Source organism: Dipodomys spectabilis, unplaced genomic scaffold (genome assembly GCF_019054845.1).
Source record: "Dipodomys spectabilis isolate Male_0828 unplaced genomic scaffold, ASM1905484v1 ptg000234l, whole genome shotgun sequence".
Taxonomy (NCBI): Eukaryota; Metazoa; Chordata; class Mammalia; order Rodentia; family Heteromyidae; genus Dipodomys; species Dipodomys spectabilis.
Genome location: NW_024870911.1, coordinates 12,439,523 through 12,466,552, shown reverse-complemented (window position 1 = coordinate 12,466,552; position 27,030 = coordinate 12,439,523). Strand labels below are relative to the sequence as shown.

The 27,030-nt window shown below is 40.6% G+C and overlaps 1 protein-coding gene across 1 annotated transcript in view; it reads left to right on the top strand.

The window, feature by feature from the left end:
• The window catches only part of Srgap1 (SLIT-ROBO Rho GTPase activating protein 1), a 128,539-nt gene that overhangs the window by 51,431 nt on the left and 50,078 nt on the right, over positions 1–27,030 (top strand). Inside the window, exons 5-7 of the mRNA XM_042698752.1 lie at positions 531–659; positions 12,373–12,594; positions 13,936–14,037. Coding sequence (XP_042554686.1) covers positions 531–659; positions 12,373–12,594; positions 13,936–14,037 — 453 coding nt within the window. The remainder of the gene's footprint in view (positions 1–530; positions 660–12,372; positions 12,595–13,935; positions 14,038–27,030) is intronic.

Here is a 27,030-nt window from a genome sequence, read left to right as displayed (position 1 = left end):
TGTTAAGTGTCCAGTATTATCGTAAGAGCTTGAATATTTACTGAGAGAGTTCATTGTACATGGATCTCAGGCCCAAATTCATCATTACTCCTCATAGCTTGGTTATTTTACTTCATTATTTAAATCACATTAAAAATATACTCTTCCCAATGGATTTTTTTTTTTTTTTTTTTTTTTTTTTTTTTTGTCGGTCGTGGGGCTTGAACTCTGGGCCTGGGCGCTGTCCCTCAGCTCTTCAGCTCAAGGCGAGCGCTCTACCACTTGAGCTACAGCGCCACTTCCGGTTTTCTGGTGGTTTATTGGAGATAGGAGTCTCACGGTCTCTCCTGCCCGGGCTGGCTTTGAACCATGATCCTCAGATCTCAGCCTCCTGAGTAGCTAGGATTACAGGCTTGAGCCACCAGAGCCCGGCTTCCCAATGGATTTTGAGGGTCACTTGTATATGTGAAGTTGCTTAGATTACTAAAAAATGGATATATGTTTCTCTGGCTTGTTTTTAAAATGGCTTTGCTCTTTTTTTTTTTTCCCAGAGACAAGCAAAATATTCGGAAAATAAGTTAAAATCAATTAAAGCACGTAATGAATATCTCCTAACGCTGGAAGCAACCAATGCCTCAGTGTTCAAGTATTATATCCATGATCTTTCTGATTTGATAGATGTAAGTACTGGACATTTTCATATTTTCCATGTTTAGATATAACTAACTTCAACTGTAGTTATTAATTGGAAATGCCATCATTTACTTATGGGCTGTTGGGGGTGTTTTGTACCAGAACTGGGTCTTGAATTCAAGGCCTCTCACTCTTGCTCATGGCTGGTACTCTACCACTTGAGATATGTTTCCAGTTCCATCATCATTAATTCAAATAATGCTACTTTGCATAATACTCACAAAGAAAAACATACTTCCCCTTCAACTATTCATGATGCTTACTTGAGAAGGCACATATTGTAAAGCTAGTGAAAACTAATTATTAGATTCTGTGAAGCTGTGAGTGAGGAAGGGCACATGTTCGCAAATCATGCTTCTACACAGTCCTGATTTTGTTCACTGATTCAAAATGTTTTTAGTGGGGCTGGGAGTGGAACCCAATGGTAGAGCACTTGCCCTAGAATTTATGAGGCCATGAGTCTGAATCCCAGCAGTGAAAAAATTTTATACATCTGTATATATACACATATGTGTATATACATATATAATTACCGGTGTGTGTGTGTGTGTGTGTATGTGTGTGTGTGTCCCTTTTGTGGGCTGCGGAGACCATAAGAGACCACATATTGTCCTTCCACTATAGAATTTGAAGTGGAGCTGACAGATATTAAGCAAATGACTACACAAATGATTGCTTTACTATGCTTTTAAGTACTGTGAAGCAATAAAGAGTGCATATAAACCACCTTCAGTCTAGTTTTCTCCTCTAGGATATCATACTTAAAAACAGTACTTAAAACTTTCCAAATATACATCCACAATTACATTTACAGAAGGTTTGCTGCCATTACCCTCCAGCTCTCATTCTCTTTCATTCAGAAAATAAAAAAGATAGACCCAACTAGCTATCCTGCTAAGATAAACCAGACAAAGCCCTGCCTGCTAGATGCTAAAACCTGCATATAAACAGTAAGAACTGGCAAGAACCCTAAGGAAAGCACAGAATGATTGAGGTTTAGACCTACCTGGTATATAATAATATAAACTGCCTTGTATAGATTGTACCCAATAGTTTTATGATACTATTAAATTGTTTTATGACCTATCATAGGTGTCATTTTAATTACACAGTAGATTATAGACTTGTTTTTAATTGTTGGTTATATTAAGGTTGAGATGTCTACTGGGAATCTGTAGGGAGACATAAAGGAGCAGCTTGAAAGTTCTGGGAAAGGACAGGGTAGAAAAGACTCTTAACATCATGAGAGCCACCATTGTGCAGAATGTGTTAGGACCTCTTTCCTTTTTTTTTTTTTGTTAGTCATGGGGCCTGCATTCTGGGCCTGAGTGCTGTCCTCAGCTCTTCAGCTCAAGGCTAGCGCTCTACCACTTGAGCCACAGCAACACTTCTGGCTTTTTCTGCTTATGTGGTGCTGAGGAATCAAACCCAGGGCCTCATGCATGCAAGGCAAGCCATCTACCACTGAGCCACCTTCCCAGCCCAAGGACCTTTTTCTATATAGGCAAATTTCCAAGTACAATCTCATCTTGTCCTCATGTCCTTTAAGATAATATTTCCTTTTTCATGTTCTAGATAGAAAACAATACAACAACAACAAAAACCCCTAAGACTTAGTCTCAGTGACAATAGTAGCTTGTCTGTCATTACAATACTAATATGTGGTAAATTCAAACTCAAATGTTCTTTACTTCCAGGTCTAATTAACTTTGACATCCATAGGTAATAGTTAAAAAATAGGCTGAGTGATTTTCAGGGATTTTTTTTAAGTTAGACTTCTAAGAGATCATCTTTACATTTAAAATACGAATGATTCTCAAATTATATATAACTTCAACATGAATTCTGAAAGCAGTGACATGAAATTGGTTTGCTGTCAATTGAAATGCAAAGTCTCTCAGTGAAAATATTTTTTCTGTTCCCTGATTCACTTTTAAGATAATGAGTGTGCATATGTACACTCTAAAAAGGCTGCTTATTTTGTAGGAATCCAATTTGCATATATAGTGGTGATCCTAGGAACCATTAAACTTGACCCTTCCTAGTGAAAAAGAAACAGGTTGGTTATTATGCAATGGTATCTGGAATCTTTCATGCTTTGTGAGTTTATTTAACGAAATACATCTTATGTTGCTCTATGCAATAATACGGAGAAGAAATGGAGAAAGTCAAGACAATGTCTCTAATGCATTGCATTTTGTATAAGAAGAAAAGACACAAAGGGCAGCAAATTCGTCTTGATGGATTTAAAGCATTATAGAGTCAGAACATTCATTGAGACATTTTTATATAAACCTTCAGTGTCTCCCAGCTTCTGCTTGGGTCAATATCTGTCACTTTTCTAGCAAATTTGCTATGATAAACATTAATATTACATGTGTTCTATGTGTTTTCTATAGAATATAGATGATTTGGGGGTTGGGGAGTACTGTACTGGGGCTTGAATTCAGGGCCTGTGCATTGTCCCTTAGCTTTTTCTCAAGGATGGTACTCTACCACTTGAGCCATAGCTCCATTTTGTGATGTTTGGGTGGTAAGTTGGAGATAAGAATATTAGCCGGGCGCAGGTGGCTCACGCCTGTAATCCTAGCTACTCAGGAGGCTGACATCTGAGGATCGCGGCTCAAAGCCAGCCCGGGCAGGAGAGACCGTGAGACTCCTATCTCCAATAAACCACCAGAAAACCGGAAGTGGCGCTGTAGCTCAAGTGGTAGAGCGCTCGCCTTGAGCTGAAGAGCTGAGGGACAGCGCCCAGGCCCAGAGTTCAAGCTCCACAACTGACCAAAAAAAAAAAAGAATATTTACTGCCCAAGCAAGCTTTGAACCATGATCTCAAATCTCAGCTTCCTGAGTAACTGGGATTATAGGTGTGAGACAATGGTGCTTGACTTGATGTATCTTTTTCTATAGATTCTGAATAATCTTCCTTTACATAAATTATATCCAATGTGTGTTATTATTTCTATCCCTTTACACAAATCACTAAAAAACTCATATAATTTCTAGTTTTAAATTCCTTCCTACATAGAGAAGACAAAATATTTTGGATATTTACAATGTTTTCACAATTTCACTGAGTTGTTACACCTTTACCTTCCTTGATAGCAATTTGAGTTTACACTTTACATCTTTCCTACAATTCCTTTCACACTTCTTATGTCATTTCTTTAAATAGTTGATTAAATTGTAATTGTAAAAATATAAGTGACAAATATTACCGATTCTTGGAGGCTACAGCCTAATTGTCGGAACAGAATGTGCATGGGACACACCCCCGCTGTGTGTATTCACAAAGCTATTGACATTGGTAACTTGTGCTTTAAAGCAAGGGTTGATAAACATTTTTCTGGAAGGAGCCAGAAAATAAATATTTGAGAGATTGAGAGCCATATGGTCTCTGTCATAACTATTCAACTCCAGTGCAAAAGCAGCCATAGACTGTAAATTAGAAAATGAGCAAGTATGACAATCAGAGTATTATCAGATCAGACCATGGGATGAATTCAGCTTAAAGGTTTGCTTTATAAGATGAGCCAAGTGTTATACTTGTTATAAGTATACTCTGGGCTTCCCCTCTGTCTCTAAGGAAAGTATATTTAAATTATAGTTTGTATACTAGTAACTTCATATCAGGTGGTAGTGGATAAAAAATTGATTTACTAAGGATTTCAGGTTATTTTAAAGAATAAACATAAATTATAAGAAATATGTTGCGGGCTAGGAAGGTGGCTCAGTGGTAGAGTGCTTGCCTTGCATACCTGAGGCCCTGGGTTCGATTCCTCAGCAGCACATAAGCAAAAAGAAAAAATCCAGAAGTGGCGCTGTGGCTCAAGTGGTAGAGCGCTAGCCTTGAGCTGAAGAACTGAGGGACAGCACCCAGGCCCAGAGTTCAGGCCCCATGACCGGACCCAAAAAAAAAAAGAAAAGAAAGAAAAGAAATATGTTGCAATTATTAGCCAAAGAAAATTAAATTGGTTTGATAGGAAAGTAGACTATTGTTTTACAAAGAATATGTTTCATATCTCCTATCATTGTTATCCTGAATTTTAAGGGCAAAGAGAGTCTTACACTGTAAAAATTAGGATATGTTATAATCAGAAAAAAAGATAGATGAAATATAAATCTTTGCAATTAAATGCTGACCATTTCCAGCCATCTGTTTTGCTAAGAAAAATCAAAAGAAAAAAAATGCAAGTCTTAATACTAGGATTCCCTAATCAGTAATCCAATTTACCACTTTAACCATTTGGAATTCTAAGAAAGAAAAAAACAATATTTAGGATTGTATTACTGGTAATATAGCCATTTCCAGTCCAATTTCACACATCTAAGATAAATTCAGGAGGACAGATTCTGAACAATAAAATTCTGTTGGTGTTTTGTCTCAAGAATCTGCCTGATAATAATAAAGTATACGTCAATCTTTCCATACAGTTTCATGATCTCTAATGTCTGCAGATGGCAGGTAACTTTGGTGCTTGAAGGATAAATATCTCTGTTTTACAGACTATTTCCAGAGAACAGTTCCTTACTCTAAGCATTTTTCTTCCTGGAGAGATATGTCACACAAGATTGATTGGCTATTTATGCAGAACAAGATTGAAATTAGCTTGCTCCATATAACCAGCCCATGCCATCTTTATGTTATCATTTCTGAACAATCAGTTATAATAAAGCTTTTGGCCTTATCTTTTTCATCACTGGGGACATGCATTTAATTAAAAAGCAACTTATTCGGGTTGAAAATTTTCATAATTAGTTTGCGTTTTCCCCATATACAATCATATTAAGGTCTATCCATGAAAACCTGCCAAATTTTAATACTGTATTCCCCATTAGACTTGAACTCTTACTAGAAAGATTATAGAGAGATCATGTTAAGTGGGTTAGGATATTATAGCAATCATGTAAACTAATTTAGGCATGTTTAATCCATTGTGATAAAGAGGAATATATTCCAAAATTTAATAGTAGCCACTTAAAGTTCTTTCCAATGGATGATGCTGTAGACCTTTGTTAAAAGGCACCTGTACTTTGTTTTCTTCACGTAGCATGGGCTGCTCTTTCTTGTTCTAGTCTTCAGTGCTTGTCCTTTGCGACTTGGACCCTTGAATGTTGAAAGTCTCCTAAATGATGATACTCAGTTGACTGTCTTTTGCTTTGTTCCCTGGCTTAATACTATCTGATAACTCTTAGACTTTTATCATCATCCTTGGTCATCTTATTTGACTTAGGATTTCTATGTACAGCTATCTACTGGGGATCTTCTATTAGCAACATTTTGACTATGTCAAAACAACTTTTTAAATCCAAAACACAGCTTTTTATATTGATTTTTCCCCTACCATCCTCTCCCTCCACACCTATAGCTTTCTTCTTACCCATTTTTTCATACCTCCGAAAATGGCTTTACTCTGCACCTAGTAGACAGTTGTACATAGAAAACTCAATTCTCTCAATCCCCACGGGAAAATGCATCAGGCGAATGCTGTCAGCTTTACCTTCTAAATCTCTCAACCTTGCCACATTTCACTACGGGGGCCCAGTGTTCTGCACAAAGCCTCTTCAGCTCTTGGCCACATTGCACTAGCCTCCTGACTATCTCTTGATTTCCACTCATGCCTTCCACAAGCTCATTCTCTTCCCAAGAAGCCAGAGGATGAAACAAACACACACACAAACAGAACTCACATGTGAGAGTCCCTATTTGAAATTCTCCTGAAGCCTTCCATTGTCCTTAAAATAAAACCCAAACTCAGGGGAAGCACAGAAACAATGGGACAAATGCAGCAGCGACACTCATTAGATACTATGTGGAAAATGAGCTATACAACTTGTGGGTGGGACAGGAGGAAAAAAAACTGAGAGAGCCAGGGGAAGGAGTGACATGGTTCAAAAAGAAATGTACTCCTTGCCTGACTTTCATAACTGTTACCCCTCTGTACCTCACCTTTATGATAAAAAGCCAAACTCTTCCTCAGGCCCACCTGCCCCTACACATCCACCTTCTGTCGCCATGCTTCAGGTAACCTGGCCTTTTCTGTTATACAGAACCACCATTCTTCTCCCCCCCACCTCCCCTTTTAGGGTTTTTGAGTTTTGTGTCTGGAACAGGCTATCTTCAGAGCATGGCAAGATTGAGTGCTTCTTCTTGTTCTTCAAAGGAGCAAGATCCTTCTGGTCTATCTAACGCTATATTCTTAGGACTGCCTTTTATTTACCATATGGCCCCTGGTGGGCTTGCTTTGATGTTCTGTCTCTTTTTTCTTGATTTCATTCAAGATGATTGTAGAGCTGGGGAAATGAGAAGTACAAGGCAACACTGCTTACTCACTCGGGCATACATAGGGTCAGTCTCTGGCTATCCTGCTTTGCATCTATGCATATCACACAGGGACAATATTTTGACCTGTTCATTGCTCAAGAAACATAAAGGAATTTTTGCCAAATACTTAGGTACTATTGTTAGAAGTAGCAGCAAGTGCCGGGCGCTGGTGGCTCACGCCTGTAATCCTAGCTATTCAGGAGGCTGAGATCTGAAGATCGTGGTTCAAAGCCAGCCCGGGCAGGAAAGACCATCGTGAGACTCTTATCTCCAATAAACCACTAGAAAACCAGAGGTGGTGCTGTGGCTCAAGTGGTAGAGCGCTCACCTTGAGCTGAAGGGCTGAGGAACAAGCACCTCGGGCCAGAGTTCAAGCCCCATGACCAACAACAACAAAAAAAAGTAGCAGCAAGGATTATACTGCTGTGGGATGCCAGTGGTTCAAGCCTATGATCTTAGCTACTAACTCAGGAGGCTGAGATCTGAGGATCATGGTCTAAATCCAGCCTAGGCAGGAATATCCATGAGATTTAGACATCTGATTTGGTCCTCCTGTGAAATGAATATCTCTCACAAAATAAATGTTTGTGGTTTTTTAAGTAATGACTAGGAAGAAAAATAATGAATGACAACGAGATAGCTATTCAGGGAAACAAAAAGCTTTCTTCGTTTGACAATATTAGAGCTCTGTACTTACCTCCCTAGTCTTTTCCTGGTTATTTGGTAGCTGTTTACTTTTTAAATTCAGTTTGGGTTATGGGGTTTTTTCAGTGGATATTACCCTAAATCCATGGCTCCTGAATGACCAAAGCCAACCTTACTAAAACCCAAAAGGATCCAGAATGAAGGATCACTGCAAGACAGAGACGAGGATAAAGAGATGAAGGTTAAATGACTCCTGCAGAAAAGTTAGACCATTCATTCCATCCCTCTACATTCTCATGAAAGTTGCTTGATTGTACAATCATGTGGGAGATTGAGGCTGTCCCGGCCAAATGACATTGGCTGTGACTGTCTGAAAATAGCAATGTTGGACTCTTTCTGTGCAGTTCCATTATGGTAATTCCTATGTTAATAGCAAACTTCTGACTCACTGGGGGCTCTCATGGAGTTTATGGAAAAGGAAAAAGGGAGGAGAAGAGGAAAAGGAAAGGAAGAAAGGAAAGAAAGAAAAGGAAAAAGGAGAGGAGAAAGATAGGGAGGGGAGGGTAATGGAGGGAAGGAGAAGGCAGAGGAGGGAGAAGGAAAAAGAAAGGGAAAGGTCTTACTTTGGGAAGAGCTGTGAGCCATTTGTACCCTTCATGTAACCCTCAGCAACTCCCAGTGTTTGGGACAAGTATTTGTTCATCTTCATTTTGATACTATTGGTGAGACTTTGACCTGAGGAAATGAGGCAATTTAGACTAAGGATTATTTATTACACTCATTTCATGGTGGGATTATTTATTACACTGATTTAGTAGTGGGATCTGTCTTGGCAGGGTTTTAGGATAGTCTTTTAAATACACACCTCTCTCCCAACAGTGTTTCCTACCCGTTCTGATCCATCATTCTGTGCATGCATCCAGAGGTTTTTCATCCATCAGAATAACACTGCTTTGTTTGCATGAAATACTTTATGGATTTCTTATGTATTTTCATCATTATGTGTTGTTGGGTTATAACTCAACTCTTTGTGCAGAAGCTGGCACTTCATATCCTAATTAATAATTCATAAGTTCCAGAGAATTACTTTAGACCTTTAAAACCAAATATCTTGAATTTTAATATGCCCAGTGTCATTTCAGCTTCTAGTTTAAGGGAGTATATTCTGTAGCTAAGCTGGTTGTCTCGGGACACCTTACAGAAGAATATGTATTCCTGTTTCTTGCACCTTTTTTAATTTTAAGATGCTTGAAAATTTTAGAATATCAGATGTAATAAAATGCCAGTTGAGGGACCTCACCTATGGATAGACAGGTACCATAATGATGTTCAAAGCTCATCACAGAAGCTGCCAAAGTGCAACAGCGAAGGAACAAAAGGTACCTCTAAAGGCTCCTATTTAGTTACTAAGCCATGTTTACAAAGGCAAGCACTAAGGCATGCTTCTCAGCCTGTTCAGAAACCACAGTGAAAGCAGAGACACAAAATCGCCCATGTGGCTACACTGGGCATAGAAACTCACAGCCATGCTTTTGTAATCTTGTGCAGTGAACTGTCTAAGACTGGGGTAATGAAAACTTAGTAGGTATTTTTCAAACTCCAAGTCAGCTATGTAGTTGGGATTAGATTCTTTCCTTTCTTCCTTCCTTCCCTTCCCTCTCTCCTTCCCTCTTTTTGTCCCTCCCCTTCCCATCTTTTCCCTTTCCTCCATTCCCTTCCTTTCTTACCTCTTCCCTTTCTTCCTCCTTCCCTTCCTTCCCTCCTTATTTTCTTCTTTTTTCTCTCCATTCCTTCCTCTCTCCCTCCTTCCTTTTTTCTCTTTTTTCTTCAGTCTTCCTTTCTCTTTTAAGTTGTAAGCAATGTATATTTTGTAGGGAGGAAAGACAGTTCTGAGTTGTTTTTCATCTCAGCTTTACATTGTCTTATTCCAATCAATACTCAGAAAATAAAGTCACCTGTATTATCTGCTTTCTTATAATAGTCGAATCTTTCTTCCTTTGGAATGATGACATTTCTTTTTTCAGCACCTACCCTTCTCAAAGAAGTGAGACTATTCACAAATTTATGTTTCCATAAAATAAGGTGTTGTTGAAAGATAGGATAATTTTCAGCTCCTCTGATGTGTACATCATTGCTGCATAAATACTGAGAGGAGCAAGAGGAAATGAAAGAAGACTTTGTTTGAGACTAGAATTTCCAAATTAACAAAAAATGAATCATTCTATTTGAGTGCAGCTGATTTCACTGGAAATTAATGTGAGACTGGTCGCTGAGTTTCACAATTGTTTTGAGCTTGTATTTGTCATTGTGATGTCATAGCTACTTTCTGATTTTACAAACCAAATCACCTACCAAGTCCTCTTGCCTGCCTGGGAAATTGTACCCTCCCAGCCAGGGTGTCGGGGCTCTTTCACTCGATTGTTTCAAGTGCATCTCTGACATTTTTATGATGCACCTGTGGATCCTTTTTAAACTTGAGATTCTAAATTGGTAGATCAGGGTTAGGACAGAAGAAATCTGTGTTTCTAACAAGCCTCTGATGATGTTCCTACTGTTCATAGACAAAACTTTGAACAGCAAGATTTTAGAGTGTCTTCACTTAGAACCGTCAAATTTAGTAATGTGGCAATTCAAAGGCAAAGGAAAAAAATGGAATAGGTGGCATTTGTATTTCTAAGTACAGGTAACTGGATGTGTATTTTCATAAGGCTGGCCTGAGTTCACATCCTACAGTACACAGCCTTGGTACACAGACTGCTTCCCTGTGCCCCTCAACCACCGTTTTAGCAAAGTAATGAACAGCTTCTAACCATTGTCCTTGAAGATTGAGGCATTTTACTGTGTTCTAGACTTAATATGCCTAGAGTCTCAAATAGTCCCTGGTACCTGGCTAATTAATGAGTTGAATTGAATCAAACGGAATTAGCTGAATTTCATTAAAACTATATAGAGATGACCTCTTTTTTATCCATTTAAAACCACTGTATCCCCTTTAAGAACTTTATACCGCTTTTGTCCCCGTTTACAGTTCTGTCAGTGACTGATATATTAGTCCAGATTGATGTGCTGATTTTGAGACATGCTCATTTTAAATATAGCATGAAGAGGTAAATATCCATGTAGGGGCTGGGAAGTTGGCTCACTGGTAGAGCGCTTGCCTTGCATGCCTGAGGCCCTGGGTTCGATTCCTCAGCACCTCATAAGCAAAAAGAAAAAAAACAGAAGTGATTCTGTGGCTCAAGTGGTAGAGCACTAGCCTTGAGCTGAAGAGCTGAGGGACAGCACCCAGGCCCAGAGTTCAGGCCCCACGACCGGACCCAAAAAAAAAAAAAAAATCAATGTAAGTTAAAGGTAATAAAGACTCAAGAATTTCAAAGCCCTTTTCTCACTACAAATACTGAACAAAATTCTATCCAAAATAAGAGAAGTTTAACAATCATTGCTTATTTAAGAGTTTTATTCTGGAGATAAGAGCAAGGGCACTTCTATATCATATTTGACAGATCCAAGATGTTCATATAAGACATTATTAATTATTCTGTGTCTTCAATAAAATAAGCAAATAAAAAAATTCACTTAGTGGGGTGGAACTGGCGGCTGACACCTCCAGTCCTAGCCACTGAGATCTGAGGATTGGAGTTCAAAGCCAGCCCAGGCAAGAAAATCCGGGAGACTCTTATCTCCAATAAACTATTCAGAAAAAGCCAGAAGTGGTGCTGTGGCTCAAGTAAAGCACTAGCCTTGAGCACAAGGAGGCTCAGAGACAATGCCCAGACCCTGAGTTCAAGACCTACGACTGGTAACAACAACAACAACAAATTCACTTGGTGTATTTGCAGCTTAAGAGATTTGAGTACAGTATTGTGCCACGGTATTGCATGAATGAAACTTAAGTATTATTTAATCATTGTTTCTTCTCAGAATTTGATTTTGCTTTTAAAAAATAATAAAATTAGCTGGGTTCCAGTGGCTTGCACCTGTAATCCTAGCTACTTATGAAGCTGAGTTCTGAGGATCATGGTTCAAAACCAGCCCAGGCAGGAAACTCCTTGAGACTCTTCTGCCCATGCTGGCTGAAACTAAGATCCTCAGATTTCACCTAGATTACAGGTGTGAGCCACTGGCACCTGGCAAAATTAACAGTTTTACTGAAAAATTTCACACAGAGACTATATAGTTTACACATTAAAAGTCTCAATTAGCATGTAGTATATTCATAATTGTGTACCACCACCATAGTTAATTTTAGGACACTTCTATATCCCAAAAAAAGAAATGGTATACACCTTAGCCATCACCCCCCAACCAGTTCTTACCTTCTCTCAGCCCAAAGAAACTGCTAATCTACTTTTTATCTCTATATCTATACATTTCATATAAATTATTTCATCCAGTATGTGGTCTTGTGGGAGTATTATTGAGTTGTAAAAGTTCTTTATATATCCCAGATACAAGTCCCTTATCCAATACTTGATTTGCAAATCTTGTTAGAATTCTGTGGCTTCTCTTTTCTTTTTCTTGACAGTGTGCTTTGACACACAACAGTCACTAATTTTAACGAATTCCAATTGTTGTTTCTTGGGTCGCTTGGTCTTTGGATGTCATATCCAAGAAATCAGTGCCCCAATCCAATGTTCTAAGTTTTCTTTGTGCTTTTTTTAGGTCTGTTTTTTAGTCCTTACTCTATTTTGAGTTAACATTTGTATATTGTGTTCTCTTTTCTTCCTAAGTGCTGTGATCTTGGCTACCATGCAAGTCTGAACAGAGTCCTGAGAACTTATCTCTCAGCAGAATATAACCTTGAGACCTCTAGACATGAAGGCTTGGACATTATTGAGAATGCAGTTGACAACTTAGAGCCAAGGAATGATAAGCAGAGATTTATGGAGATGTTTCCTGCCGCATTCTGTCCACCCATGAAGTTTGAGTTTCAGTCTCACATGGGTGATGAGGTCAGTAGAGTTCTCTTCACTTACACCTCTCCTTACGTGTTATAACTGAATAGATGTAAGCATTCTCCGTCATTTTCTCTCATCCGCCCGTATATAAGATCTCAGCGTGATATTTTGCCAAGATCAGCCACCACCACCACTACCACCTTTTAAAGCAAGGGTCATACAAATTCATGTGCAGATTGCCTGGGTGTAAGTACTCAACCAGCCCAGAACAGGCCAGAGTTCTTCAGATTTGTAGCATATATCAGTACTTTGTGCCTTTTCATGGCTGAATGATACTCCATTGCATTCACATTTGGATCAAAAACAAAGCAGGTTTGGGGTTTTTTGGTACTACATTTCTCTCTGAAGATTCTTTGTATTATTGATGAAAAGATTTCCACCCACTCCTCCCAGAAAAACAACAAAGGAAATTGCAGGGAAATAGAAGAGAGAAAAGAAGCATAAAATTTCTTTTTAGACTCAGGATGACTCCATCATGGTAAAATGAGCACCAAAAATTATGTATTTGATGTTACCTTCTGTATATATGAATTTAGCATTCTATCCCATGTTACCAAACTCATTCAAACTAATTATGAATTTATAACTGCTTTTATTAGTGTCTATGCACAGAGGAAAAACCAACTAACAGCATACATTGTAGAACACTTGGTAATCCATCTGTGCAAGCAAAGCTAAAAACTCAAGGGAAAAAAAAAGCCAAGCAATAGCATGAGTTCAAGCCCTGGTATCAAAACAATCAATAAATTGGCTCATGCCTATAATCCTAACTACTCTGGAAACCGAGATCTGAGGATCGAGGTTCAAAGCCAGCCTAGAGGAAAGTCCATGAGATGCTTATCTCCAATTAACCTGCAAAAAGCCAGAAGAAGAGCTATGGCTCAAGTGATAGAATGCCAGCCTTGGGAGAAAAAGCCAAAAGAAAGTGCCCAGGTCCTGAGTTTAACACACACACAAGATTCTGGGAGTGAGATTTATTTGTTTGTTTATTTATTTAATCAGAGCTCTATCCTCAAGTGTTAGCCAGGCTGAGCAGTTATTCTTCACTTGCCACTTAGGTCAGCTCTCAGTTTGAAACTGAAGCTTTGAGGTGGCTATTAAAAGTACAGGCATGTACCATGCCTGGTACATGCATATGTTGGGATCCCACCAAAGGAAACAGGATTGGGAGTTTGAGGAATGCCTGGACTGCACAGTGAGACCCTGACTCAAAACAAAAAAAAAGTCAGATATATTTGGAATCTTAAGAATATTAGTGTAACTCATGTGGCATCTCATGAAGAGACTCATGCCTCTGAGGCCCTCTGGTAACTGTGGTATCTGGTTTTCCTTCAGGTGTGTCAAGTCAGTGCACAGCAGCCAGTCCAGGCGGAGCTCATGCTCAGGTACCAGCAGCTGCAGTCCCGACTGGCTACACTCAAAATCGAGAATGAGGAGGTAAGTGCTTTCTGTTCCACAGTGACTAATGCCCTTGTGGACCAGAAGGCATGCTCTCGTGGCTAAGCATGTCTGCTGTTCTCAACGCAGACCCTATACCGTGTGCTACCAGGAGCCCTACTGTGCTCCCAAGAGGGAAGATGCAAAGACTGATGTTCTTCCACAGATGAATACTTGATCCAATAATAAGCTAATAATTCCTACCAGAGAGTCAATCAATACTTGTCTTTTTCTTTCCTTATGCTTTTACTTATGTTTCTTCCCCCTCCCCTCCGGACCTGGGACTTGACCTCTGGGCCTGGGAGCTGTCTCTGAGCTCCTTTTGCTCAAGGCTAGTGCTCCACCACTTAAGGCACAGCTCTACTTCTGTTTTTTTTTTATGATTAACTGGAGATGAGAATCTCATAGACTTTCCTGCCTGGGCTGGCTTCAAACCACCATCCTCGATCCTAGCCTCCTGAGTAGCTAAGATTACAGGTGTGAGCCACCAGCGCTCCGCTGCTTTAATTTTTTGACAGTGAACCTTGGCATTACTTATAAGAATGCATCATATTTTGAAACATTTTCTATCCTTAAATGAGGATAAAAAAGCTACCTATATGCTGACATATATTTAAGGGGATAAAATATAAAATGTGAATTATATGTTGAGCCAGGAAACAATTATGTGACTCAGATGCTTGTTGGATCTACATTCTCCTAAAATAAAAATAGAAACACAAATGATTCTCATATTAGTCAAGGCTCTCAGTTATAATTTATAGAAACTCAAAACTCTTTAACTTCTAAGTTAAAGAGTTGACGTGTTGGTCAAGGTTAGTGGAAGCCTCTGACATTATTAGTTTTGTGTTGTGTGGTACTATGAATAATTTCTCTCTCTCTCTCTCTCCTCTCTCTCCTCCTCCCCTTGGAAGTGATTTTTTTTCTTGTGTATTGGTAGGATTTTGAGTCAAGCTTCAGAAGCATGTGGTTTGCTACAGCTTTCCATCTCTGAAATAAAACTGACTTTCTATTGGCTGTCTTGTTATGCCTACTCTGATCTACCAATTACATCCAGGAAATGGGATTCTGAAGGCTTGACTAGATAGTGATGCTCCTCAGAGTCCTGTGAGTGACAGCCTCCATGGAAATAATGTGTGCTAGACACACACAATTCCAGAAATAACAGAATGTGGAACAGAAAGAAACCAATTCAAGTTGGTCAAGTCAATTGTCAAAATTCATTAAGTACCTTGTTTTCTTTTAAGGCTACAATGTGATGTTTTGAGCTTTGTGTTGTTAAAAATAGTGATATGTTTCTAAACCATCATAATTTCACCAAAACCCATTATAGCTTTCTGGCTTCCAGTCTTACTAGAGGAACCAAACCAGCCCTTATTCAAGACACAACTGGTGTGATCTTGCATAAAGTCCACAAATGAGCCTTTCCAAAGGACAGCTTACTGCTCTCCTTGAAGTAGTGTCTGAGAGCTCAGGATTTTGGCCAGACACCACAAAGTACTCACCTAGTGTCGTTTATTGGCCCCTACTAGATCCACCGTTTGTATATCTAGTGGCTTCCAACTTTTTCATATCCTCCTGCTGTTTTATTTGGAGAACATCCCCTAAACTCTAGGAAAATAGTGTGTTCTTCACAGGGTCAAAACTGGCAGCCCACAGACTTGTTTTGTTTGGCTTCTAAAGTTTTGGCTTGAGGAAACAAAACCAGAAAATCTAGCAACTCTGGTCTTGTTACCCGCTGAAGGAAAGAGCTGGGGCATCACAGTTCTCCTTTGTCCTGGTCATTCAAATCCCAATTTTCTTATGTTGGATTATTGTTTGTATTAGCTCTGGCCTGTACAGGCCTCGGACTTGTGAATCCTTATATAAACCGCTGTAGACACATGGCAAATACAGGTTCCTTTTAAACTCATGGAAGCAGGTGGTGCTTTCTGGGGGCTAAATTATCATGAACATTAGCTCTTAAGACAGATAAATTATCCTGGTAATTTCTGCAAACATACCTTGTCGTTTATTATTTATTGGCGATAGAAATGAATTCATAGTTGGGCATCAGTAGCTCACACCTATAATCCTAGCTGCTCAAAATACTGAGATCAGTTCAAAGCCCCCCTGGAGCGAGAAAGGCCATAAGACTTTTATCTCCAATTTGAAGTTAGAAGAACCAAAAGAGTTAGAAGTAGAGGTGTAGCTCAAATGAGTGCCAGCTTCAAGTTAATAGGCTCAGGGACAGTACCCCAGGCCTTGAGTTCAAGCCTCAATACTTGTGTGCACACAGGCATGGGTGCATATTCACACACACTGAGCACGCACACACACACAAACACACATCCTCATTGCAATGAAATGGGTATTTTCAAAGAAAGGAAGAGTCGAGGGAGGAAATGATGCTTCGTACTTACGAAGGCATCCTGAGAGAATAGAATCGTTTGGTTGTCATCTTAGTTCCCCTTGGGGACATGCTAATGGCAAAGCTGGAAGTCATATGATAAGAGGCTTTGAGACACAAGCTGAGGAGCTTTGTTACTATGGTTCTGTCTTTCCTGTGTAATAAAACATTTGTTGTGTACCTTTGACATCCCCGGTAATTTGTGACTTCTGAGGAATATAAGATTGACAAAGCCTCAGTGTGACTGTGACTCACACAAGGTCAGATTGCACAAGGGATATGCACAGGGACAGCTAGAGTCCTCTGTGCGGTGTTCTCCTCCACCCCCAGAAAGAATACATTTGCTTCTCTCACTGATGAGAGCAAAGGCAGAAATTAGTATCAAACATACAAGAAATAAGTAAGCAGCTTTCTGCCTCTGCACAAACTTGATGTCCTGCACTAAGTAGAAAAGACTTCAGTTGCCTAAAAATAGTTATGAATGCCCAATGGAAAGATCAAGGGACAATTCCATCCAAGTTTATGAAAGTGTGGACAGTCCAGCTAAGTGGACCATGAATCTTCGCGCAAAAACCTTAACTAATATTAAAAGTAGTGAGTGCCACTTAGGATCCCCTTAGAAGGGAATGTCTATGCTAAATTCCTGCACACCAGCCAGGCACTGGTGGCTCATACCCAGAGTTATTCAGGAAGCTGAGATCTGAGGATCAAGCTTCAAAGTGACCTTAAGCAGGAAAGCCCATGAGACTTTTATCTCCAATTAACCACCAAAAAAAAGCCAGAAGTGGAGCTGTGACTTGAATGGAAGTGCACTAGCCTTGGGCAAAAAAGTTCTTTAACAGCACCCAGTCTCTAAGTTCAAACCCCAGGACCAACACACACACACACACACACACTACACACACACACACACAAGCAAATCTTCCACACCATTTTTGGAACATGAACAATTTGTTTTTGTCCTGTAGTGTTTCATATTTGAAAGTTAGTTGCTGCTATTTAAAAATTGTAGGTTTTGTGTGAAAAATGCCAATATCCTTCTCTAAAAAAAATAGAAGATCTGGTCCTTCTGGAACCTGTATTTCTACTGGAGAGTAACAAGCTATAGCTGAGTAATAGACAACTATTCTCAGTTATATACCATATACTTCCTGTTTGCCATACTTTCCAATCTGTCCACTAGCTCTTTGTCAGACTTGTTTGGCTCTTAAAGATATTTGAGTTAGCAACAGCTGCCTTAAGAAGGAGAGAGACAGAGACGGAGAGAAGCATACTTGGCACAAGTAGCTCACAACTATAATTCTAAGAGGCTAAGATCTGAGGATCATGGTTTGAAGCCAGCTTGGGTGGAAAGTCCATGAGATTCTTATCTCCAATGAGCTACTCAGAAAAAGTTGTAAGTGTTGCTGTGGCTCAAGTAGTAGACTGTTAGACTTGAGCCAAAGCAGCTCAGGGACAGTGCCCAGGCCCTGAGTTCAAGCCCCAGGACTGGCACAAGAAAAAAGAAAGAACGAAAGAAAGAAAGACAGAGAGAGAGAGAGGGAGGGAGGGAGGGAGGGAGGGAGGGAGGGAAGGAAGGAAGAAAGGAAGAAAGAGAGAGAGAGAGAGAGAGAAAGAAAGAAAGAAAGAAAGAAAGAAAGAAAGAAAGAAAGAAAGAAAGAAAGAAAGAAAGAAAGAAAGAAAGGAAAGAAAGAAAGAAAGAAAGAAAGAAAAAAGGGAGGGAGGGAGGGAGGGAGGGAGGGAGGGGAGGGGAGGGGAGGGGGGAAGAAGGAAGGAAATAAGGAAGAAAGGAAGTGAGGGAGAGAGAGAGGGAGAGAAAGAAAGGAAAGAAAGAGAGAAAGGAAGGAAGGAAGGAGAGAGAAAGAGACAGAAAGAGCAATATACAATTGTGAAATGGCCTCAGAATGTTGCAAGTCATAAAAGGTTTGGGAAGGGCTTAATCTAATTTGTGGTTGATGAAGAGTTAGAATGGGTTGTGACATTTATGGTCACCTTACAACTTCTCTGTTTATCTGTTGAAGTTTTTGTCATGAGTCTTTGGTTTAATTATGCTGCATATTTGTATCTAGTGAACCTCAGTATCATGCTGAAACTCACAGTCAGTGAATATTCATATTTGGGGGGGAGGGGTATTCATATTTGGGGCTTGAGCTCTGGGCCTGGGCATGGTCCCTCAACTCTTCAGCTCAAGGCAAGTGCTCTACCACTTGAGCCACAGCACCACTTCCAGTTTTCTGGTGGTTAATTAGCTATAAGAGCCTCACAGACTTTTCTGCCTGAGCTGGCTTTGAACCACGATCCTCAGATCTCAGCCTTCTGAGTAACTGGGATTACAGGATGAGCCACCAGTGCCTGGCAAAGTGAATATTTGTTAAAGACCACCTCGTACTGGGCATTGTATTGATGAGTTAGAGAGGAACCAGTTTGTCACCTAACTTTATTCTTAAAGTCAACACTTTAAAAGCAAACTACACTTCATCACTGATACCTTTCTCCATTCTTACCATTTACCAGGCTTTTTCCAAACTAAGGTTGCGACTTCTCCTACCTGTTTCTTCACAGTTGGCTTTGAATTTTTGCCCTAAAACCTCTGCCTCAGGGTCATTCCTGTTACTACTTCTATCTGATTCCCAGTACACTGAAGTCCCCTTTGCTTGTAGTCCCTCCTCTCTTCTTTATTAGTTTCAAGAGACTGAAAAAAATAAAAACCCAGAAAAAACAAATTATGTTAAGTTGAACCACTGTACTTTCATGATTTTAGAATAATGTTGATTTTAAGTACAAGGTCCCACTTTCAGACCATTTGTCCTTGGTCCAGAAAATAGAGATCTCACTGGCACATTACTTCTTTGCTATAAATAAAATTCACAAAGGACTAGGGCAGGGCTCAACTCACCTACAAAGTGAGAGATCTGAGTTCAAATGCCAGTCCCAGATATATAAATTAAATTAGCCAGGCATAGGTGGTTCACACCTATAATCTTAGCTACTCAGGATGCTGAGATCTAAGGATTGTGGTTCAAAGCCAACCCCAAGCAAGAAAGTTTATGAGACTTATCTCTAATTAACCATCAAAAAACCAGAAGTGGAGCTGTGGCCCAACTGGTAGAGTCCTAGTCTTGAGCGAAAAAGCCAAATGAGAACATGAGGCTCTTAGTTCAAGCCCCAGTACTAGCACACACACACACACACACACACACACACACACACACACACACACAACCCTCACATATGAAGCAATTAGACTAAGGAACAGGAAAAGCAGCCTATGACTCCAGTCAGCTTGCCAACAGTGCTTAATAAACCCATATCCCTGAGTGCTGAAAAGCTAGCATTTAAAATCTTTTCCTACCGCTTAAAATCTTCCATCCACAGATCACTAAGGAGTATTTTATACTGTTTCAAAAATGGATTCCTTATACAAGATATTTTCAACAGTAATGAGCCAGACTTTAGGCAAATTGAAACCATTTTTGTGGCATGGGTCAGTGAGGAAAGAGAAATTTCATTTCCCCAGGACAGAAACATCATGTTTGCTCCAAAATTTCCCATAAAACCAGTGACGACAACTGAAGGCTGGCTTACAGGAATCCATGAGCAAGCCCTTAGGGGGAGTTTTCAGATTCTTTTAAGACTTAGTATAAGATACAGAGCTCCATAACTACTTCATTGTATTTGTTGTCTCAGGTTTTCTCTGGCCAGAAACTCCATCTAATTAAAGTATCTCCATCTTGCCAGCATCCTTGCACTGATGAGAGACCAGTGAAAGCCCAAGTAAAAGGCAACTACTTACACCAAAGCGCTATCATCATCCTAGCCAAAACTGAACACAGGATGGACCTGGGGGTGGGTAGGGTGGGCCGGTTGTGTTTTGTTTTGATTTGATTTGTTGATTGTCCTTGGGTTTGAACTCAGTGCCTTCCGCTTGCTAATCTGTCACTCTGCCATTTGAGCCATTTCTTTAGGCCTTTTTTGCTTCTGTTATTATTTTACACCTTTGCCTGGGCTGGCTATGGACAGTGACTCCTTACTCTGTCATCTTCAGAGCTGGGATTCTAGCCATGTGTCACTATACTTAACCCTCAAATAAGCTTTAACTCATGAAAGGAAGGGCCTTGATCCAGAAGAACCCTATGAGGAATGAAGAAAACTTTTTAAAAAGGTATAAAATTAAAAAAAAAAAAAAAAAAGATAGAAAGTCAGGCACCAGTGGCTCACACCTTTAATCCTAGCTATTCAAGAGGCTGAGATCTGAGAATCATGGTTCAAATCCATCCTGGGCAGGAAAGTCCTCTTATCTCCAATTAACCACCAGAAAAAGCCAGAAATGGCGCTGTGGCTCAAGTGGTAGAGCACTAGCCTTGAGCTGAAAAGCTCAGGGGCAGAGCCCAGGCCCAGAGTTCAAGCCCCACAACCACACACAGAAAGACAGAAAGAAAGAAAGAAAGAAAGAAAGAAAGAAAGAAAGAAAGAAAGAAAGAAAGAAAGAAAGAAAGAAAGAAAGAAAGAAAGAAAGAAAGAAAGGAAAGAAAGAAAATGGTGGGACTCAGAGTGACTCTCAGAGTAAGCACATGTTGTGGGTGTTTGCCGAACATCCATTCATCCATATGTTCAAAATGAAGATGACTTTCAGCTTCCACCATTTACTCAACAGACTTTTCCTGCTGTGGCCTGGGCAGCTAGTCACTGGAGACGAAGATTAGTAAGATCAGTCACTTCCTGACTTCAAGTTGCCCCATAAGAGGTGGAAACACCTGTGAATAGATTCAGTGTGGCCGATGTTCATAGAAATGGGTTTAGGACCATCGTTGTCAGACCACAGGCAATATCAGATCCACCCACGTGGGCAGAGTAAACCCACTAAATCAGAGCCGGAGTAGACTTCAGATAAACAGGTTTTCTGCTGACGGCAGAGTTCGTGTCCCAAGAGTCTCCGGGGATATTGGATTATGTTATATGATTGCCAAGAACAAATCTTGTTCAAAAATCAAGAGACCTCAATATTTGTCAAGATCCCCTTCACTGTAGGCATGGAGATGAATAGTATGAATCCTTCTGTAATGGTGATGTCAATAAAACCTTGTAAGGCAGAAAAAATTGAGCTTTTTTTTTTTCAAATCTGATAACACCCTCTCCACCACCAGATCATGAGTACTTGCACCCCTTTAGGGGGACAAGGAAGAAGGGAGAGCGTGGCAAGATCCATCTGCGACTTGCATTGGCAATAAGTCTCTGTACTCTGGGCTAATTAACTATGGGATTAATACAATCTGTGTATATGTGTGTGTGTGTGCACCCATGTGCATGGTCCCTTTCTGCTCATTTTTAATACATCCAAAATGATCTCATGCTATAATTAAAATACATACGAAGTCAGTGATTGCAAGGAGGAAGTAGCTAAGTAGGGAAGGGCTTGAAGGATGGGCAGTCACCTTCACAAAGAGAGTAATAAGTCCTGAAGGACAGATATTCCTGTATCCAAAACAGGAGCAAGCCACCCTGCCATACAACAGCACAAGATATTGAAGTGCTAACCCCTTAGTGGCTCAAAATGTGATCTTATTTAAAGAAAAGCCTTTTGCAGAGGTCAGCCAAAAAAGTAGGGAGGGTATTTGAACCCAGAGACTCAGAAAAAAAAAGAAAAAAAGATAATGTGGGAAGACTTGAAGAGAAGATGGATGTTTATAGCCAAGAGGCCCTTGATAGATGTTCCCTCAGACAGCATCTAGAAGGGACCACCTGGCAGGCATCTGTCTTCTAGAATTAGATGTGATAATTTTGTTGAAGACACTTGAGTTGATATTTGCCTTAGCAAACTAATGCAATGTGTTTGGGGGATGAGATCATCAAATTAATTTCTTGTTTTGCCCTAAGAATGACAAAAAAACAAAATAAGTCAGTCTATAAAATACTACTGAAGGCTGAGTGCCAGGAGCTCATGCCTAAATCCCAGCTACTCAGGAGTCTGAGATCTGTGGATCACAGTTTGAAGCCAGCCCAGTCAGGAGAGTATGGGAAACACATCTTCAATTAGGCATCAAAAACCTGGAAGTGGAGCTGTGTCCTAAGTGATAGACCACTGTCCTTGAACAAAAATAAATATAAAGGACAGAGCCTGCCCCCCCCCCCCCCAGTACCAGCACAACACACAACACAAAACAAAAAGCCACTGAAGTCACCTCTTCCCTCATCATTTGTTTTCATCCACAGCTTAGAATTCGGGCTATCTGGGTATGTCCCCTGCATGAATTCCTGCAAGTCTTTGCTTGTCATCATACCAAAGCAGCTGTATTCTTGTGTTTTCTGCTGCTGCCGGAAAGTCATCACATTCATCCTGTTAGCTGTATTTGCATTATTGTGTCCCTTGTGCCTTGTTAACGTGGCTTGTATGTATGAGAAGTTGGTGTTGTTCTTCACAGAGAGCATCCCAAGGGAAGGTACAGAATCACCACCCTAATGCCTGGTAGCTTCAATCACATCCTTTATTTGTCCTGACAGTTTCTTTTTTTAGGTTTTTTAAAAAAAATTTATTGTAAAGGTGATGTACAGAGAGATTACAGTTATATAAATGAGGTAATGAGTACATTGCCTTTTGAACAGTGTCACCTTCTCCCTCATTCTCTCCCTGTTTTTGCTCTCCCGACTCCCTCCCCCACAAATTGTATGGTTCATTTTCAACATAGTGTCTATTGAGTATCACTGCTGAATTGCTTCACCTTTTATTCCACCTTTCTGTGCTTCCCCTTCCCCTCCCCAAATCAAATAAACTTATATTCAAGACAAGGGTACAGAAATCAAAAACAGTGAAAGAAGGTGGGGGGGGGGGGGCGAAGAACTGAAAACAGTACAATAAAAAACCTCCCCTTCCATTTCTTGGGGTTCATTTAGATAATTATCATCTTATATGGTCATATTGCATAGCTATTGAACCCTTGTGATCCTCTCCTAAGAATATTCTCCTCTGGGGGCTGGGAAGGTAGCTTAGTGGTAGAGTGCTTGCCTAGCATGCATGAAGCCCTGGGTTCAATTCCTCATTACCATATAAAACAGAAAAAGCCAGAAGTGGGGCTGTGGCTCAAGGTAGAATGCTAGCCTTTAGCAAAAGAAGCTCAGGGACAGTGCCCAGGCCCTGAGTTCAAGCCCCAGGACTATCACCAAAAAAAAAAATATTCTCCTTTGTTTTCACTGTGTGAATGTTGAGAATGCTGGGGTTTTTTTTTGGGGGGGGGGTGTTTTTTTTGTTTTTTCAGGTAAAAGGTAGGTTTATTCATTGTTCCGGGCTGGCACCAGGCCATCTTGGTCTTCCACGCGGCAAGGAAAGGCCTGGGAAAGAGAGCTGGGAGAGCTGGGAAAGAGAGTGAGCTGGGAAAGAGAGAGAAAAGAGCTAGAAAAGAGGGCGTCTGGGCCTGGGCTAGGCCTTATCTAAGGTATGGGCGGAGAAAGGTGTGGCCACATCAAATTCAGACGTGACCTCAGCAGATGCAGATGTGACCTCTTCCAGGTGTGCCAGTTGCCTAGGTAACACAGGTACTGGGCAGAGACTGCTGCGAGGAGGGTGGAGTCTGCTTGCCATCCAGGAGCGGACCTTACATTCCAGCCTTTTAATAATCATGGAATAGGGCGCAGATTCTCTCTGGCTACTTCCTGCTGACAAGGGGCGTCGACAATAGGGGTAAAAGGCTGGAATTTGGTCCCCTCCCAGAGAAGGAAGTGAGCAGCAGCTGTCCCTTGGTGGCGTTGAGTCCTTAGATGAAGTCTGAAGAAGTCTCATTAGCATTGAGGGGCTGGAAAAAGAAAATACTAGAGAGCAAATAAATGGCAAGAGGAAGGACTTGGGGCTGAAAATGTTGATAGAAATGTCCCTAGCTACTTCTGACATCTGGTGACTAGGTAGCGAAGTCAGGTGACAAAGGCAAGAATATAAATTCCTGTTCAGTTAATAGGTAGACAGGTATAGACATTGGATGGGCAGGCTTCTTACTTCTACTAACCTCCCAGCTCTGGTTAATTTTGAAAGGGCAGACACAAAGTTGCTGATGTGACATCATCTCCTCTTACTCCTCTCCATGTTCCCTTGTTCCCCAGACTGGCTGAGTCTAGGTGTTCGTTGCTGGGATGGCTTGACCCAGTTGGTATTCAAGGAGGTTTGAACCGAAGGCCTGGGAACTGTCCCTAAGCACTTCTGCTCAAGGCTAGTGCTCACCACGTTGAGTTACAGTACCACTTCCAATGTTTGGCTGGATAGAGATAAGAGTCTTGAGCCATGCTTCCAGCCTGGTTCTTTGCAGGTTAGTTGGGAGATGGTGTCTTAGGGATTTTTCGGCCCGGGCTGGCTTTGAACTGCAATCTTTGCCACAAAAGCCCTTTATTATTTCCAATTAAAGCAACAAGGAGATCATGTAGAATAAGTAGAGTTTACCTGGTTCTTACTAAGAATTGCCAACAAATATTCTGAAATGACAAAACTCATTGGATGTGAGAATCTTAGCACAGATATGCCCAATATTTTAGAGTCATGTAGTCAGTACCAGAATACACAACACAAAACAAAAAAGGCAAAACTCAAAACCTAAAATTTTGAGAACGTTTAGACATCTTTGCTAACAAAGCACATCAGATGGTTGGGCCTCAGTTACCAGGGCTTGTGAAAAGAGCAACTTGCTAACAAGGCACCTTAGAATAGATGGATGGAGTAGTAAGCTTGGTGGAAGGTTGAGAGTCAGATGAGACCAAACTCTTAACCCACCATGTGGCCAAGATGGCAAATTTCTGAAAAAACGTAAAGAAATCCTGAACAAATAGATCAAGCCTACATTGGCTAAGCCTACATTGGCTAACCTTTGAGAGGGAACCTAGAGGGGGGTTCCTAGGACCCAGCCTGCGTCGCATTCTTCAGGGCACAGCCAAAACGCTGTACAAGCTGACCAGGCAGAAGCAGTGTCCCGACTTCCCCCAGAGCCTCTAGAGAGAAATGGCCAAGCCCCCAAAGCCAAGTGTCCTCGGCTTCAGAGGTGACTGGCCTTTTGGCTAAAGGCCGTAGAGCTCTCTGGCATGGCGCCACGTCTGGAGAGAGACTGAGCAACAGAGAACCGTAGAGAGTAGTTTCACTCACCAGAGTAGAGAGGTGGTGTGGACGTGGATGTGAAGGCCAGCAATGGTATCGATGCACTGTGTCTGCAGCAGACAGATGGGTTTGCAAAACACCGTCAGAACTGTGGGTATTCCTCAGAACAAAAAGGGAAGAACAAACAAAAAAAGAAAAAAGAAGGAAAAAAGCAGAGAGGAATCCCACCTATCCTGACTTTAAGCCCTTTATCTGAGTCACAGCACCATTTATGTTAGGTTTTTAAAAAGAGGTGATCGAGTAAGAACAGCACCATGCACGTGGTATTCAGGTAAGGGGTAGGTTTATTCATCATTCTGGCTGGCACCAGGCCATCTTGGTCCTCCACGCGGTGGGGAAAGGCCTGGGAAAGAAAGCTGGGAAAGAGAGAGAGCTAGGAAAGAGAGAGAAAAGAGCTAGAAAAAAGAGAGAATGCTGTTTAATTAATCACATCCAGGTAGACTTATTTGTCTTATATTATCCATTGAGTTTACTTGTAGAAATGTAACTGACAACACCATTTCTAAGAAAGTGGAGCCAAGTGCTGGTGGCTCACACTTATAATCCTAGCTTCTCAGAAGGCTAAGATCTGAGATTCATAGTTTAAAGCCAGCCCTGACAGAACAGTCCATGAGACTCATCTCCCATTAACCAAAAAGTCAGAAGTGGAGCTGTGGCTAAAGTGGTAGAGTGCCTGCCTTGAGCAAAAAAAGCTAAGGGATAGCACCCAAGTCCTGAGTTCAAGCTCCAGTATTGGCACACACAAAAAGAGGAAGAGGAAGGAAGGAAGGAAGGAAGGAAGGAAGGAAGGAAGGAAGGAAAGGAGGGATGGAGGGAGGGAAGATTTCAAACAACTGGGATAAATGCAACTAGAGTGTTCTAAACTCTTTACATTGTGTGGAAAAGGGGTATGATTATCAATTTACTTTAGACTTTGATAGCAAGGGTAGAATATAATGTTTGATAAGTAAAGAAAAATAAGTAAAAGGAAACTTCTAGGAGACACATGAAATACAGAATAGTATCTTCGTGGCCATGCAAAAGGGAAATAATTATTTAAAAGGACACACAAAGCAATAAATACTCTTACAGGACTGGAGACATGGCTCAAATTATAGAGTACCTGCTTACCAAGCACAGGGCTCTGAGTTGTAATACTAGAACCCCTCCTTCCCCAAAAAGGCCTTAACCATTAAGAAAAGAATTGATAAGTTGATTAAAAGTAGAAACTACATTTGGAAATAAATAGTAGCACAATGAAAAGAATTTATAACATACATATGTTACATACATATGTAACTCACAGAAGACTCATATGCATGTCTGCTGGGTTTTGTTCTGCAGAACATGCCAAAGGAAGGAAATCCAACTTGCCTTAAATACTATAACATGCTCAATCTCATACATCAGGGACACACATGTTGAAACCAAAATGGAACACCATTTCAACAGTGAAATACTCTGTTCACAAGGAATGAATGAATCTCATTCACTGAGCCAA